The sequence below is a fragment of the Topomyia yanbarensis genome, chromosome 3, assembly GCF_030247195.1.
Source record: "Topomyia yanbarensis strain Yona2022 chromosome 3, ASM3024719v1, whole genome shotgun sequence".
Taxonomy (NCBI): domain Eukaryota; kingdom Metazoa; phylum Arthropoda; class Insecta; order Diptera; family Culicidae; genus Topomyia; species Topomyia yanbarensis.
In genome coordinates, this window is record NC_080672.1 from 316741012 (window position 1) to 316759251 (window position 18240).

At 36.3% G+C, this 18240-nt stretch overlaps 1 protein-coding gene across 1 annotated transcript in view; it reads right to left on the bottom strand.

Moving 5' to 3' along the window:
- Nucleotides 1-897: 897 nt before the first annotated feature.
- The window catches only part of LOC131692380 (phospholipase B1, membrane-associated), a 48015-nt gene continuing 30672 nt past the window's right edge, over nucleotides 898-18240 (bottom strand). Inside the window, exons 2-5 of the mRNA XM_058979389.1 lie at nucleotides 2645-2882; nucleotides 2254-2582; nucleotides 1924-2198; nucleotides 898-1862 (exon numbers count right to left, since the gene is read on the bottom strand). Of these exons, the coding sequence (XP_058835372.1) occupies nucleotides 1420-1862; nucleotides 1924-2198; nucleotides 2254-2582; nucleotides 2645-2866 (1269 nt within the window). The 5' untranslated portion in view covers nucleotides 2867-2882 and the 3' untranslated portion in view covers nucleotides 898-1419. The remainder of the gene's footprint in view (nucleotides 1863-1923; nucleotides 2199-2253; nucleotides 2583-2644; nucleotides 2883-18240) is intronic.

The following is an 18240-nucleotide window of genomic DNA, read 5'->3' on the forward strand; positions in this document are numbered from 1 at the left end:
CATAAACTCTGGACTCAGAACTTCAAGCTCTGCACTCGGGTCTTTGCATTCTGGACTGTGGGCTCTGTCCTCGGGACTGTGGGCTCAGTACTCTGGACTCTGAACTCGGGACACTGGGCTCAGTATTTTGGGTTGAGGATTCTGGTTTCTGGATTCTGAACTCTGGTCTCAGGATTCTCGTCTGCGTGTTAGTGGTTAAATAGTGAGCACAAAATTTTGGCAACTTTGTGATCCACAGTTAGCCACAGTCGCACGAGTGAACGAATTTTCCCATGCTTGGCTACGAGTGGTCTTAAGACGTCCCTGAGAATGGCACCCAGTCCCAGATAGTGCAGTAAGACATTTTCAATGTCAAAAGATATTCTGCTTTGCGTACCCCAAGTAACTGCTTCACGGCTCCTTAGGGGTCCGCTACCTCTGGTTTATAATCGCTACTCCGCGTGTTAAGATCTAGCTAGTTGATGTGAAGAAATTTGTTGCATCGATAATTTCAAGAAAGCATTGAGTGCTATATTTTCGAATAACTACAAGTTTGCAACGTCTATTTGAAGAATATGATGAATGCTACCAAACCTCTAATGGGTTAAACCCGCACAAATTCATCCCTTCCCGTTCTATCCAATCATTACTTATGTGATTTTCATATAAGCTGGATTTCAATCATGGTCGTGTAAGTGAAACTACTGGCCCAAGTTTTTTTGTTAACCGCATATATCTCTCCGATCTCTACTGGTAGCACATCTATATTCGTAATTTTCATTCATGTGCATTAACCTTTCTTCGAATTAACGTTTGCTACGCTTATTCATGTCACGCTAATAATCAATGTTTTGTTATTCAATTCACGTATGAGTAGGTATTTAGTCTTAATAGAGAAAAGTTCAGTGTTTGGTTTGATCAATAAAATTTTATTGTCGTATTTGTCAATTTGGAGTAAATCTGGAAGCGTAAATTTACATGGAGGCTACGTTTGTCATCATGTTGGCTTTAGCATAGTAAACTGCTTGGTGACTATTCAGATGCTTAGGGAGATCTTCCTCCTTCTTATCGTTGAGAAATAAAAAATGGTTTATTGGGATACGATAGTCACCACGCAATGATAAAGCAATCAAAATTCTGTTACTCTGGGCAGCGCTAAAATAACTTCCACGTCAATCTCCAGAAAATATGAATTTTACCAACCATACATGCTTCTAAATAAATGGCTCATCATGATCATACTATCCTCAGCATTCCTATAGTGAATTGTATTTTAGTATTCTCCTTTATATTGCACAAGAGTATACTTATTACAAACATTCATACTTCAACACTGGATTTCCCAAATAGGCAAGAAAACGCCAACCAAGTAATTCAATACAGCACATAGTATCACAGATTAAGCACCTTCATCAACCTAAGCGGATTATACCACCTGACTTAGCTATTGCCCCGTGTCCGAAGGTAGGGCATTTCTGGCGTTGGACACTTGAAGTTTGTAAACTCGTGCTCCCAATTATCAGCTTTCTTTCCTATCGGCTCTAACATGTTATTCCACAATGCATTGCTGGCACGAGCATAACCTTTCTGACTTAAATGGAAACAATCGGTTGACATGTAGCTGAAATCTGTATCCCCGTTTGACCTATCCGGAAACGTTAAATTCATGATAAACGGTTGATAGACCACACTAAAGTCGGGCTTCTGGTGAAATTCCTCCCGGTTTGTGATATCCAGCTGTAGCAGGTTCCACTTTTCGATCAGCTTCAGGAAGCGTTGCTTTTCGCTGCGAAAGCGAGATGCGATAAAACAGGGACATTCCACGGCGTGCATCGTGACACATTGGTGTGGTTTTCCTTTAAATCGGGTTAGGATACCGACATCTGGGGAAATTGAAATAACATACATCCATGAGGACAGTGATATATTCGTCGTTATACATACCTGGACTTGCGATTAGATTTACAAAAGTACGCGGTAGATAATCACGAAAGATTCTCAAGGCAGTTAGTATGTTCTTCTCGTGGTACTCCAAGGTTTTCTCTGGTGGATTCGTGTAGCAAATATTGGCACAAAAGTCGTTTCCTCCTATAAGTATGGTTATCAGTTTCCAATGGTTCTTTAAATCTACTCTTGGATCATAGAGCATGCGTTTGACTAGATTTTTTGCCATGTGTGGGATGTCTTGGCTCATGGCACCGCCTTCGGCTGCATTAAAGCTATAACAAAATATAGAACTTACTAGAGTCTTTTTTACATCTTTGCGCAAATTACCGTGAAGCTCTGCTAGTTGATACTCCATCTTTTATAGGATATCCATACAAGTTTGGATTGTATTCTTTAAGTATGTTTGGTATTGTTAGGAACTGTCTCCAAGTGCCTTGACCTCCAATACTCCAGGAAAGGCCTTTGTTTTCTACTAGTACCTCCAGAATATTTGTGGCCATCGCACCATTTCCAGCTGTCAAAGAATCGCCAATAGCTCCTACAATATCTATGTCGCCAGGTCGTAGCATGTCCACCGACGTAGGAACAGTTGAACTTCGCATTCCGGTTGTGTTGCAGAAGAATGGGTAGTCCAGAGGAAATTGCCTTTGCAGTTTCTGAAATTGCAAGTAATTAGTAGTATTTCGAATTACACTAGTGGAGATAAGCTATAATTTACCCCCTCTTTTAAGTTGATTTTAAATTTGTAAGGATTATTGCCCGTGCTTCCAATGATGTTAAGAGCCATACTGCGGAAACCTCTAAACTTTGCTATAAATAACGGCGAATCTAACGATGTTATCTGTTCCTGAGCATAGCTAAGATGGTTCGAACAGATAACAATCAGTAGGGATTGCGTTAGTCCGAAGGCAATGTAAAACGTGTTTCTCTTGGAGGGCATATTGCTGGTGCAAAGGCTGCAAAAAAGATTATGCATTATTATACTTATTCGCGCTGCTACTTAACTAGTTAACAATTGAGTAAAAATGAGATTTAAATTAACAAAAGAGGGACTAGTAAAGTTGTATTGTTTCAACTGTGTTACTATTTCCTACTACATACAGTTTTATTGAAAAGGCATTTAGCACGTTCCATAAGGATAGAGTAGATCGGGACGAAGCGGGGATGGCTCACGGAAACGAACATCGGTATCGGGAGCAGTCTACCGCCGGGGAATTCATGATAGGCTAGATTCGCCTACTCCACAGAATCGTGATGAAAATGGGAGTTAGTTGGTTTAAGAAACAAACACCGGTGCCGAGAGAAATTCCGTTGCCGGGCTCGATAAAGCTGGGAGCTTAGCTCTCGTTGATGTCTTCTTGGTTATGTGTCTTCAGCTTAGTTTCATAAAGCTTCATTACGCCAATAAATCGGATAGCATTTCACTTTTCTTAAGGGGGTATTCCCATTTCTATAAAAAATTGAATGAACAATATAAAAAAAAATATCGCAACCTTGTGTAATGTTTAAGTTGGAGGGTTTTTAAGGGTGCTATTTATCTATATGTATGTATGAGCTATATATATCTATCTATGTGTTGGTAGTGATCTGTCCTTTTTTGAAGTTCCTTACAATAAATTCATATCACTTCTTGAAAGCTTCATTTTGAAAAACAAGCATTAATTCTTTGAAATTTTCGTTTTTATCCCAAAATTGGCATCAATTCAAATTAATGCGTTCACGAAGGTTAGTGCCTGAAACTTTAAAGAATAAACCGAAGTAACCAATACTTAGGTACATATCGCTCGTTTAAATATTTAGAAAAGTAAACTCATTATCCTATATGTCACGGTGTTAAGTCCTTTAGTTTGAGGGTATACCTTATTAAGAAACTATACCTCACGTTAATGGTCATTTAATAACATTCCTATGTAAAAAAATAAATTTTAGCTACGCATCCTCCCCAATCGAGCGCGGAATCTCATCCGCAATTTTGATGTGGCATCTATCCCAATGTAGGGCAGAGATGCCGCACGACGAAATTTTCCTCTGAAATTAATGAAATTAACCGTGTTTATAATCAGAAATCAGAATGCCTTCTAAAAGGTCCCAACTATTCAACTGATTCATGATTTACTAAAAAATCGCATCATTTAAACAAAAACGCAATTTTAAAGTGCAACTGGGCGCACATAATCATTAATAATATTTTTGTGGGTTAATAATAAGGATTATTTTACATCTCCAAGGTTGTAATTCTTCGAAAGACAAACTTGCAATATGATATTACCGCACTAAAGTGATTCTATATACGGGATATAGAGAGTGCGTCATTTCACCCGACATTACCCTAAATCATAAGTTTTTTACATTTTAACGACATACAATTAGCTAGAGATTACTGGGTAGGGAAAGTTATGAAAATTAGATCCATAGTACTCAAGTGAGAGCAAGGATGTGAAGTAAACAGATCGGAAAACTAGAAGTGGCAGGGTCATTAGAACAGGCTTAATATCGTGCGGGCTTAATCTTTGTCTTCCGTTAATGAGGGTCGAGCTTAGGCAGTATAACTACGAATCACCCGAGTTCACTAACAAGTGTCCTGGTAATGATAGACGTCATATTATAAGTTTTCGTCTCAACAAAACATAATCTCTCTACTAGAGGTCGCATGCCGCTGTTGACACTGATGGTTTATTATCTCACTCTTACATACTGCCCATTAGTTTGGTACATATAAGGTCTGATCCAGTACCGGGAGAAACTGGAAGTACTCCGGAGAAAATCGTTCCTGTACTCTCTTCTTCTCTTTTTTCTTCTTCTGGTAGCAAACCGGAGTAAAAAGGAGCAAATATTTTTTGCTCCTGTTTACTCCGGAGTGACTTCCGTGTACTGGAACATACCTATTGTTCCTATCGATGTCTGATTTTTGCAAATAATCGATTATCCATTAATCGAATAATTTTTGAGAGCTTGATTAATTCATTAACCAATATAATCGATTAAAATCAATAATCGATTACTTTGTAAATCTTAGCTTGTCAACCAAAAAAAGGGCATTGGATACATTTTGAAAAATTTGGAGAAGTCTTGTCATATTTTTTTCTGCGTCTTTCATTTTCAACACTCACCCTTCATTAATTATGCTCTCGATTAATTGATAGCAGCTACTCGATTTGCTCGATTATACCGAAAGCTTGTAATAGATTATTGATTTTTCGATTATTTTAGAAATTAATCGATTATTTGCGTTAATCGAATAAAAAAATACATCACTAATTGTTCCAGGTCAAAGTAATGGAATGCAATATGCTAGAGCGAGACCCCATGTTTCAGTCCGTGAATATATATGGAGACATTAGAGCTTTGCTCCCTCTAGTAGTTATAATCTTTTTGTCTAAACTCTACGCATGCATAAAACAACATTTTCAGAAAATGTTGAAATTTATGCAATTTCATAATCATTCAACGTATTCCAACTTGCGTAGTGTGTTCACTTGCCCATATTTCGGTAAATCACTTCAAAAGTGAGCTCAATATGATTAGAAATATTATGGTTGTTATGATCACACAGAAAAAAAATTGGTGAAAGTAAGAGTGTTCCGCTCTTAGCAAAAAACAACCAACGCTGACTATTAGGTTGAAAGTAAAACTTTTAAAATAATCAACAATAATAATCAAAATAAAAGTTTTCCTTTTAAGCTAATGAAGAATAGTAATCAAAATAAAAGTTTTATTTTCAAACTAAGAGTATGCGTTGGTTGTTTTTTGCTAAGAGTAAAAAACTCTTATTTTTACCAACATTTTTTTTCTGTGTAGTTTCTGAACGTGGAATTAGTTTCTATTGAAGTCTTCTCATGAAGATATTTTACATGATATTGATATGATTTGACAACTATGGGATCCCAACTTCGAGATCAGTTACAAGATCTCATTCCCACAATTTTCCAAAAGTCTCCGTAATGCGTAAAACAATTGATCAGACTATTATTATTGTAAAATTTAAATAATTTAATCAATGACTTTTTCTTCAATCCATTTAATTTTGGTTTGGAGGGGGTATTAAGTAGGGTTACCAACTGTTCTTATTTTAAAGGACATGTCCTTAATTTCGATGATTTGGGAAAGTGTCCTTAATTTTACTTCAAACATCCTTAGTTTTAGTCAAGGGTATATTTGAAATCAATCAGATTAAGTTCGTCCAAGCGAATGAAACATTTTATTCGCCATTTTAGTTGATCACTGCTCTACAGTACATTTGATTTCTAATGTTCAGATTAATGATTCAAAAGCATTGATAAAGTTTATTGATTTAAGTAATGTTTCAAACTGAAGCTTGTTGAATATTGGCTGAAAAAAAAAATTTTGTCCTCTAATTCAAAGCATAAAACTTTGAAAATTTTTGAGCAGCTCTTATTTTCTAGCACAGGGTTCTATTCCTCAGGGTAGTCATCTCGGACCATTCATATTTTTGCTCTATTTAAACAACTTAAACTATTTGCTGAAGCACATGAAACTTTCGTTTGCTAACGATTTCAAACTATTTCACCTTATCAGGAATGCTAAAGACGCAGAATTCTTGCAGTCCCAGTTGGATGTTTTCACCAATTGGTTCTATGCTAATAGGATGATGTTAAATGCTCCCAAGTATTCGGTTCGAAAGTTAATTTCGACTGCAATATTTCACAAATCGTTCTCAAACGGGACTCGTCTGTTCAAGATTTGGGAGTCTACCTAGATCCCGAACTAAATTTTAAACATCACCTTGAGTACACTATTTCGAAGGCCTCTAAGCTGCTAGGATTCATTTTTAAACTCACTAAGAACTTTACGATTTACGAATATACATTGTTTAAATGTACAATATTGTGCTTTGGTTCGTGTTTCACTCGAAGACGGCAATGTAGTCTGAGCAACTTATAATCAAAATGATATTCAACGCATTGAAGCTAGAGTTACTATATCAAGAGTTAGGCGGACACAAAAGCCGGAAAACTGGCAGCTCTTATTTCAGGAAGAAAACACTGGCATCCCATGTAAATGTTCAAGCTCTAGCTTAATAATTTCATTGTCATCGTGAGTAAGAACTTTACATGCACGAATAGAAAAACCACAGATAACAGACGTTTAGGCTAGAACAAAATTTCTTCAAAAACCTGTGTAAACTTTCAAATTGATAAACGTTGAAAATCCGTGTTTCACTATTGCCATCTGCGCAACTGTTTGCTACACGTGTTTGACAGCTGCACTATAACTGCATTGTATTGACCACTGCGCCATCTGCAAACGTTTGCCAAACGTGTTTCAGACGTCTGATTTATTCGGAATTTCAGTAGCGGGTATTTACACACCATTCAAATCGAGCCTAACCGTCTGTTATCTGTGGAAAAACCAATTCGAAGATCTGATGATATGATTTCATACTTGTGCGAATATCTCTTCTTGCTACAGAAAAAATTTGGTTCTTTTCGTTTCTCTACACTCGATAACACAAGATAAGAGTAAAATAGTTGTGACCATAATCATAATACCTTTTCCATATACATTCAAAGAGCACATGTTATGTGACGTCATGCTCGATTGGCTCCGGCATTTGACATGTTCAATTGGCTCTGCTCAGTGTCTCCGCCTAACTATGAATATAGTAACTATAATTGAAGCTAGTCAGAGAAAATTTGTTCGTTTCGTCGACTTCCATGGAGGGGCCCACTGAACCTACCAAGCTACATAGATCGCTGTAAAAACTTACTTGACCTAAAAAAAGCTGTAAAACTTACTTGACCTCGATTTTTCGCTATGTTTCGGAACCAGTCTTCATTTCCGATTTATTGCAATCTCGAATCGACATCGACATTCGCTGACGTAGAACAAATAAAGGGTATAACAGACCCTTCATCTAGTATGTGTCGTCTTTCCAAATTTCCATACAAATTTCAATGCAGATGAGCAAAATTTGTTAGCCTCGGTCAAAATACACTTTTAGCTCATCTGGTAACCCTATTAATTAACCTACAATCCCTCCTCTCTGGCTATGCCAATGAGTACACGCATGCTCGTCAAGTTATATGGCTGTGATAAGTGGTTGGTTCAAACATAATCTCACATTTCTGCATTCAGGGCCGCAGAGAGAAAATACGGGCCCGGGGGGTCCAACGTACGGGCCCCCACCACTGTGTATTGCCTGAGTACAAAAAAGTCAATGTTTGAAATCCACTGGAGTTCACTGATATTATGTATAGTACACTGAAATTTTATATTCATGTACCATTTTTTTGCTCTAGTTCTTTGTAGTGCCGATGAATGAAGGAAAAAACGTAGAGTTTTTTTTATACTTTGGGAGTTTTTAATACCTCTTCGACAGTTTTGACTTTGAAAAGCGCCATTTTTGTTAATAGTATTTATAAAAGTAAGGAAATGGCAAGATTAAAAATGTAGTAATTACAAAAATTAAAAATATCCAAAGGGCGACCAACGGCAAAAGATAAAAAACAATAGGAAAACTAAATATTAAAAGAATGTACAAAAGAGCTAAAAATAACAAAATCAATCAAATAAACAAATTAATGTCAATTGTCAAAAAAGGTTTAATCGAGAAAAACCAAAACAAAACCGATAAAAAATTGATAAAGGAAAACAGGAAACTAGAAAAACATATTGCGAAGATTAAAAAAGTCGAACGTTATTGAACAAATGGTGAAAATAATGAAAAATCGATAGAGAAGTAGGAATTTTTTTTAGAATCGATGAAAATGAAAAAAAAACCATTAAAAAGAATGCAAACATTAATATAAAAATGCATAAAACTGAAAAACTCGGTAAATCAAGAATAATAAAATTTATTTAACATTAAAAACAAGACATATTTAAAGCAATAGAATAAATAAAACTAAATAAAACGTTAAGAATGCATAAAACTAGAGGAGTATATATAAAAGACAAGAATAAAATAACCATAAAGAAATTACAAACAATGAACGAACCACAAAATTTTGAAAAGCTGGAAAATTTAAATGATGAAAAGACGAAAAAGTAAAGAAAATTGGAAGTATTGAACAAAAACGGAGCAAACAGACAAAATGGAAAACAAAAAGTAATAGAAAAAAGCCAACATGGTATACTATAAAAACACAAAAATGAAGATATTAACACGAAAAAAATGAATAAAATAGATACTATTTAAAGAATAGAAAAAGCACTAGAAATGAAATTTGAAATAAATTCAAACAACTAACTAAATGTAAAATTAAGAAAAAGTGCGCATAGTGTTAAGAAAAGATAAATCAAATGTTTGTTAGGAAAATAAAAAATCTATGAAAAAGTACTTTCAAAATAGGTTAAATGGAAAACATGAAGAAATAACAATAACGAATTAAATCTTAAGAAAAAACCTGTTTTAATCCACCTAGCGGTGCAATTGTGCCTTTCTCATTTCTCTAAACTATGGCACGGAGGCTTTTTATGTTCAACATAATTGTGGAAATGTCCATTACATTCTTAGTACATTTTGCACTTATACACAATGGCTTGCCAGCCACGAACTTGATGAGCTACGTGTCGACGGTGAAACACTTGAAACAAAAAAATATCATACTCCATTAGCCTAATCAGCATTAGATCAATGTTATCTGCTTGCTAACTCATTTTGTCATGCGGGGGTGGGTATGTGAGGAGGGCGAAAGTCCCATGAACGAACGACTCCCCAGCTTAAATTAGTATGCTTTGTGATATAGTGGTGGTTTAAAGATGATGGGGTTGAAAGGGAGGGGTATGAGGGCTGAATGGGGTGGTGGTCTGAGGGGTGATTTAAGGAGATTTTTAAAGGAGGGGAGTGAACAGTAGAGGGGGGGGGGTGTAACCCCTCTCCGTAAACCATCAACTACGCCCCTGTTAAAATCCAGAAACCTTATGCGAGTCGAAAAAAAAGGCCGGGATTAGGTTGACGTTTTTCAGAGTGATTGCATAACCTTTCTATATGAGAAAGGCAAAAATGTGCCAAAATCCAAAAAAGTGAATTGTCGTCAAATTTTTTTTCGAGTTTGCATCAAATCTCGACGTTTCATGCACCTTGAACACATTTCGTCGCTGTTGTGCTATCTTATGACAAACGCCATTTTGGGGTGAACTGAGTTAGATACACCATGTTACTAAATTTTAAAATCTCCATAAAGTCGCGTTTTCAGAATTTTGAAATTCTGCTGGGTTACTGAGATATAGCGAAACACGGTTATGACAAGTGCCAATTTCTCGAGTGATCGAGTTGTGCTATCTTATGACAAAGAAAAAAGAGACGAAATTCTTAGTTTGTTGGCTTGCTATAAGCCGAAAAGCTTATAGCAAGCCAACAGATGTCTCTGATGACATAGGTAATTCCTATGCAGATCAACCATAAGCATTAGCTAGGTTCTTGTCTCGGGAGCAAAACTTTTCCTACCATAGTTTTTGCCTTTCTCAATAGAAAGGTATTGCAATTGCTCTGAAAACCGACTTTTTAACGGAGGCCCGAGTGACATATACCATTCGATTCAGTTCGTCGAGTTCGGCAAATGTCTGTGTGTGTATGTATGTATGTGCGTATGTGTGTGTGTGTATGTGACCAAAAATGTCACTCATTTTTCTCAGAGATGGCTGAACCGATTTTGACAAACTTAGTCTCAAATGAAAGGTGCAACGTTCCCATAGGCTGCTATTGAATTTCTAATGGATCCGACTTCCGGTTCCGGAATTCCAGGGTGATGAGTACGAACACGCAGAAAATGTCGATTTTAATAAATTCTGCAATGAATGTATAAAGGTGAATTTTTTTCCAAAATATGACCACAACTGTTTCGATTTGTAGTATTAGGTCACTAATATCCATTCAAAGTCTATTTGGCCACATTGGCCACCATCATCGGTTCCGGAAGCCCCGGCGGAAGTATCTAAATTCAGAATAACAGTCACATCGGTTTCTCGGAGATGGCTAGACCGATTCGACTAAACTTGGCCTCAAATGAAAGGTATTGCGTCCTCGTCAATTGCTATTTAATTTCATCCCGATCCGATTTCCGGTTCCGGAGTTACAGGTTGTGGCGTGCGACCACATAGCAAATTGTGATTCAAACCGATACTCCGATGAAAGCAAAAAAGGTAAAAATTTCGTTAAAATGTCTCTCAAACAACTTAAATTTGCTCTTCTAGATCACCGACGGCCAACCAAACTTTCGTTGAATACATTGACCACCATAGACAGTTTCGGAAAAGCCCGGGAAAAGCGGCCATCTTTCAAAATTTACGAACTCACATCAGTTTTCCGGAAATGGTTGGGCAGATTTTCACAAACTTAGTCCCAAATGATAGCTATAATATCTCCACAGATGTCTATAAAATTTCGTACGGATCGCTTATATGGGTCCGGAAATATAGACTAAATCGTCCGGTCACATATGAAATTCCCATATAAGATTTTATGTTATCTCGAAAAAAAATTTTATTATGAAAATCGACTTTTTGAGACTGCCGATTTCGCACCTTTTTCAGTTCAATATTACCGTTGCTGTTTTTTTTCTTTTTCTAAAATTTTAGAACTCGAATAATGATTTATTTTCCTGTATATAGTTGTCATGTGATGTATAATAATAAAATGTAATATATGCATTTAATAGCTTTTAATGAATATAAACAACGCACACATTCTCGTGATTCATGATTGAGAAAGGCACAATTGCTCCGCTAGGTGGATTAAAATAGGTTTTTTCTGGGAATGGTTGGCTTATATATTCAAGATTATCGAACAAATTTCCTTTTGAGATTTCCACTTGTTTTGGAAAGTATACCGAAATGTAGTGATGAATTATGCAAGAAGAATATTTGTTTCGTCTAGTCACCTGTCAACAATAACATTGTTTGATAGAAATTGTCTCTAAATTGTCAATGAAACCAACTTTTGTTTATTGTTTTTCCTGAATAAAGGAGGAAAATTGGGAAAACTTGGTGTTCCAATACTATCATTTTGCAACCTGATATTGCTGCTATCGCATGGAAAAGTATAATATTGGACATAGTGATCTATAACACATAATTTTACGAATCAGTTATGATTCATTTTTATATGAATCTTCTGTGCACATTTGTGACACGTCATACATATTTTATCATGAATACACACTTATGACACGTATGCGAGCGACTTTGGTTTACATTTTAAGTAAAAACTGTAAGTGTAGTCAACCGATCTTCACACAAATCGAGAAATTACTTCAGAAAAGATAGAAGTATCGAATGTCTTCTCCGAAAAGCTTCTAGCATTTATAAATTTTAAGATATTCAATCTCAAACTTAAAAAATCGTTTTTCTCGAAAAGTGCTAAATGGCGCTTGTCATAAGATAGCACAACAGCGACGATTTAGCATCAAAAATAAAAATTCTATTTTTAATTTTTCCTATAGTTTATATGAGAAATTTCTGTGTGGCCGCACTCTGAAACCCGTAATTCCGGAACCAGAATTCCGATCGATCCAAAATTCAATAGCAGCCGATGGGAAGGTTGCACCTTTCATTTGAGACTAAGTTTGGGCAAATCGGTCCAGCCATCTCTGAGAAAAATGAGTGACATTATTTGACACATACGCACATACATACACACACATACACACACATACACACACATACAGACTTTTTCCGATCTCGACGAACTGAGTCGAATGGGATATGACACTCGGCCCTCCGGGCCGGGATTAGGTTGACGTTTTTCAGAGTGATTGCATAACCTTTCTATATGAGAAAGGCAAAACGTATAAAAAATAAATAAAATTGTATTAAATGAACAATGGGAAAAAATAAAACTACGATAAACGGAAAGCTAAAAACTAGAAAATGAGGAAAAAATAGGAGAAAGGTAAAAAAATAAAGTAAAAAATAAATAATAAGACAAAATGGAATGAATTTGAATAAGTAAAATTGCTTTTGGAAATGCAAAAAATATGGAAAAAGGAAATAGAAAAACGCTATGACAAGAATAAATGTAGCAAATAGACAAATTCTAAAAATTAGATGGAATGACAAAAGAAACACATAAAAAAGCAAGATATTTAAATATGAAACAATAAGAAAAAAATTAAGAAAGCAGAATTTTCTCAAAAAAATGCGAATAATATTAAATAACAGAGAAAAAACTTTAAATTAAAGTAAGTGATAGTGTTAGCAATAGAAAAAAAGCTAAAGTAAGGAACGTAAAAAAATGGATAAAATAAAAGTATACAAAAAGATAAAAAAGGCAGAATCGTACAATTGTAGAAATACAAATACAATACAAATCCATGTAGGAATAAAAAAATGGAACAAAAACGAAAAACATGGATCAAATTTCAAATAAGGGTTTTGGTTGGATTTTACGCTATGCTGGTTTCGAAAACATTCATAATCCTATAAAAACATGGATTGTTCTTTTATTTGTGTTGGTGTGTTAGCACACCAACACAAATATTTTACAAGAATGTTGTAACTGATTTCTAGAAAATAGTTCAAAAATAAAATCGTTACGTTCAGGAAGCGACGTTCAAAATCTCACGCTCACTCCTCCAAAACGAAAAGATTTTGTATGCGGATTTAACTTGCTACATTAGTTAGCTAATCTTGCTAACTAGTTGATTTAGTTCGGTAGCAGAGTTCAATTTTCTCTTCGAAATCAATCAAACACAATTTTGCAATTTAGTTGAACGTATGCATCTTAGAATCATTGGCAGCTGAAGGATTGTGAACTGAGCAGCTGAAGGATTGTGAAAATGTTAGTAGAATTTTCGCTATTCTAGTTACCTCATACACAAGATATTGAATTTTGAATTGTATTCTCAAATAAATTTTTGTCGAAAAAGTTTTTGTCAAAATTTTGGTTTCTGTTAAAAATCCGGGCCCCCTTCAAAACTCCGGGTCCGGGGGGAAACACCCCGCCCCCCCCCCCCTCTCGGCGGCCCTGTCTGCATTGTATTATGTTCAAACAGCACTTTTTGCATAACGTTTTATTACATACACACCTAGAAAAAATAGTGTAAATTTACGTCTCCGGACCATGACATATACGAGCATCAAACATGACATTACGTTTGGTTTTAATTTTACATGTCGTTGAATTTTGTGAGTCATGTAATTTTACTCCATATGTGGCGTTTGTTTAAAATGTTGAAGAATATAATTTTATGGCACTGCGCATGGAAAGTACAGTGAAGCGGTCAAATCAATCTGAAAATATTGAGATTTGATAAAAGTTTTCAACCTGCGTTTCCAGGAGCTTGTCGTCATTCCATTTGCACCCTAGCTGTACCATTTAAAATCGTAAATTGTCGATAAATTATATCAAGCTTTTTACGTGTCATAATGGCGGTCTAAACTGATCGGTTCGTAATACGTTTAATTGCCCTTTTCTGACAATAATCGTTTACGCCAGCAACCCCCAGTTGAAAATGTCGGGCGTTCATTGAATAAACATCCAACGCATTGGATGACTTAATCTCACCGGGCGGTTGACGTAAACGATTATTGTCAAAAAAAAAAAAGCCATTAAACGTAGTACGAACTGAACAATTTAGACCGCCATTATGGCAAGTAAAAAGCTGGATATTATAAATCATTATAAATTATTATTTTTGCTAAAAAAAACAGACATTTCTCAAGGGCACAGTTTATCGTTTTTAGTTTTGGGACTGAAAAATATGGATCAAAACATTGGAAAAATTAGTAGTTTTCTTATCACATATTTTATTTTTGCGTTGCGTTGCGTTGCGTTATGACGATGATTTTGGCGGATTGCACACTAACCGTATCATGTAAGAGTTGCTTAGGAAGTGGTAAGTAGGAATTCATACCAATCCTACCCATATTAAAACCTCAACACATGATAGCCATCATTGCCGACCGCCCCCATCTCCATCGTTCACGGGGAAGGATAAAGGATAAGGTAGACGGGAAGTGCTCCACCTACTTAACGGAAGGACGGTGATTCATCAGACTCTTCCATATGTGTCGGGGAGTTGGTGGTTTGGAAGGGAATAGGGTCTAAGATTCGCTCCAAGCAAGCAATTTGACCTGTAAAGCATATTTTATTAGGTAGTTGTTTAGTTAGTCTTCGAGTACACGATCACTCGAAAAAGAAAAGATCTTGTTTAGTTTTTGGTTCTTTTTAAACTCTGGGCAGGCGGCTACCGAGAGTATCCTATGTTTCCTAAATAAAAGCAATTTGAACTACACACAGCCGACCGTGGGAGAATTGACTAGAAAAGCTAATCTTGTCTGCGTGATGGGCCGGATCACTATCTATTGTAACAGTATTTAGAACGAATTCGCTACTTCTTCTCTACGGTATATTTATTTGTTTGAAAACTACCGAGTGATAACACGTTATACAGACAAAGAGTTATGATAGCACGAGATGTTATAAATCAAGGTATGTATTTCCTATTTTATGTATCGGATGATTTGTAAAATACACGTATACGAGCGATAATAACGACCATTGAAGAGAAAAATAAAGAATTATTAACCTGATACACGGGCTGGTTAGCAATAACGGAACTTGAAATTTTGAAATTAGATTCATAAAAAAGACGCGGCGAATTTTTAGTACGTATTGACCCGCGATCATCGATACTAGTCAGATTAAAGTCTTGTTGCGGATGATTTCCGATCAGATATTTATTTTTACGGTAGTGTTTCCTTGATTAGATCTGTTCGCACCCTTTCATTCAGCTACTATCGGTAGAAGGCTGATAGCACCCAGTCGTCACCGGTTTAAGGACCAAATCCCGATCAGAAACACATAACAGAAATATTTCAGAACTATATATCACGTTGATACTTGTTATACATTTTTGTTATTTTAACTACTAACGAGACCTAATTTATAACACAATATGTTACAAAAATTGCGCTCTGTTATAATCTTGTTATTTCATTCTGATCGGGATGTCATCAATAGACTTAAGGGATCATCCATAAATGACGTAGCATTTTTTGAGTGATTTTCAACACCCCCCCCCCCCCTCCCCCATCGTAGGATTTCGTCACAAACCCCTAAATACCCCCTGGTAATTACGTAGCTTAACGGTAAACCTCCCCCCTTGACCCCGTAAAAAATTAAAAAAATAAAAAACGATGTTGTTGAAACGGGTAAAGCTACGTAGCATGACATGACCCCCTACCCCCCTCTCGTCACACATCATCACAAAATACAAAACTCCCCCCCCATATAATGCTACGTCATTTATGGATGATCCCTGAAGAGATCAAAAAACAAAGAAACGACATGCTCCGTCCTGAATCCGAGCTCAGTTATAAGCTTGTACAGCTGAATTGAAACTTCAAACGGAGCATGGCGTCGCCCTGCCATTCTAATCCCGTTAGTGAAGACTGTGTTATCTCACCGTTTGACGGCCTCTTATCACATATTTTATTTTTGTTTTGAAAAACTCAATATTTACCCTAGCTTATCCCTAGAATTAGAAATTGCAGGAAATTCATATTTTTGCGAGAATTTGACTCTATTCGTTATATAGAATAGCATATGACTACAAACGAAGATTGGAATATTGAATCTCATTCTGAATCCGCTATAGTGCTTAATTTTTCCTTCATTTGTTTTTGCCTAGTTTAGTCAACATTATTCAATTAATGACAATAGAAAAAAATCATTCAAACAGTCGAAAAGCTTGTAATTCCAAAGAAAGGTGATCAAAATTGTTTGGATTTTTTTTGATTCTTTTTTGTAAAAAAAAATAACCGAGTCTTAGAGACCTAGCTTACCTTTTAACATTTAGGAATTTAGCTTGTCCTCACAAATGTTAAATACGATTTCAGACAGCGGAAGAAAACTTCGAAAATGGTACTTTCGGTTTGGTTACCTTTTCGATCAATGAATTGATAGCTGACGCTGAAACTAACAGGTTCAAAAATCGAATGCCTGTGGTGATAAAAGGAATATGGCGAAAATGGGTTCAATATCCTATAAGAACTAAGGTCAATTCTCACCTTATTACATTACGGCAGTAGACGCGGCTCCCTTGATTAAATGATGAATTGGATACGGCACTTTCCGTAAATGTCAATAGACACAAACTTGATCTGCGTCTCTCTTGTGATACTATTTGACCACAAACGCGCGGGCTTGATTTGCACGCATGTGCCTACGTTGAATGTGTATTAACTATTCAATCGACGATCTAACAGGAACGGTATTTTCAAGGTCTTGATATTTTGACCGGTGTCACTTTACAATCGCAATTAGCGCCTTGCTGTTGATTATCACACCCGGCAATTCCAGATCTACCCAAATACCTGCATATATTATTGCCCCTCCAATGGCTGATCTTTTGTTCTCCGCTCCTAAAAAATCACAATGGGATAAGCCGGTTATGTGGCATTTTTTTGGGTCACTGCTAGTTGAGAGTTACAAAAGTAAAACATTGCTCTATTTTAACCCATCTGAATTATAATTGCTTAGTCCATAGAAGCCGGATGTCAGAGAAGGTCGCGCAAGTGAAACTACCGATTCAGGATTTTTTCTGATCCGCGCATCTCTTACCAATCTTCCCTAGCAGCACATTTCCATACGTTTTTTCCATTCATGTAAATGAATCTTTCGTCGCTTTGACAACCGCTACGTGTTTTATTCCATTCATGCCATGCTAATAATGAGAATTTTATTATTCACTTCACGCATGGGTTTAACATTTTGTTTACTTAAAATTCAAATATGCCGAATCCGGCAGTTGTAAGCATTTCGTCTTAATCGAGAAAAGTTCAATGTATGGTTTGATCAATAAAACTTTATAGTCGTTGTTCTGCCAATCTGGAGTAAATCTGGAGGCTTGAATTTCCATACGAGCTACGTTTCTCAGCATGTTGGCATTAGCAAAATAAATTGATTGTTGAACAATAAACAAGAGTTATAAGGGAGCTCTTTCTTCTTTTTGTTGACCAGACCAATAAACGAGTTTTATCTAGATAGTCGAGTATGGGCCGAGCTAAACCTACGGCACTTTGTTCTGAGCATCATCTCCGAGAGCTCAGCTGAGGAATTCTTACCCGCGAAAGCCGTCATGCTTTCAATGTTAATTGCCGGTTCTACATAGACATGATTTATTTTGCTAATTCTCGCCTTTCTTGTAGTTCGTTTTTTTTTGTTCAGGAAATTACGGCTGGAGAAGACCTCCACTCGCGTCATCGTGAGTTGACACCCATGGAAGTACTGTAATAAGGTTGAGAACTATGAAATCAGGATTTAATCGACGAACGGTGCGCGCGACGCGTCGTCGCGACCGATCTTATCATCGCGAGAATGTCCGAAGTGGTGTCTCTTGTCGGGTGGAG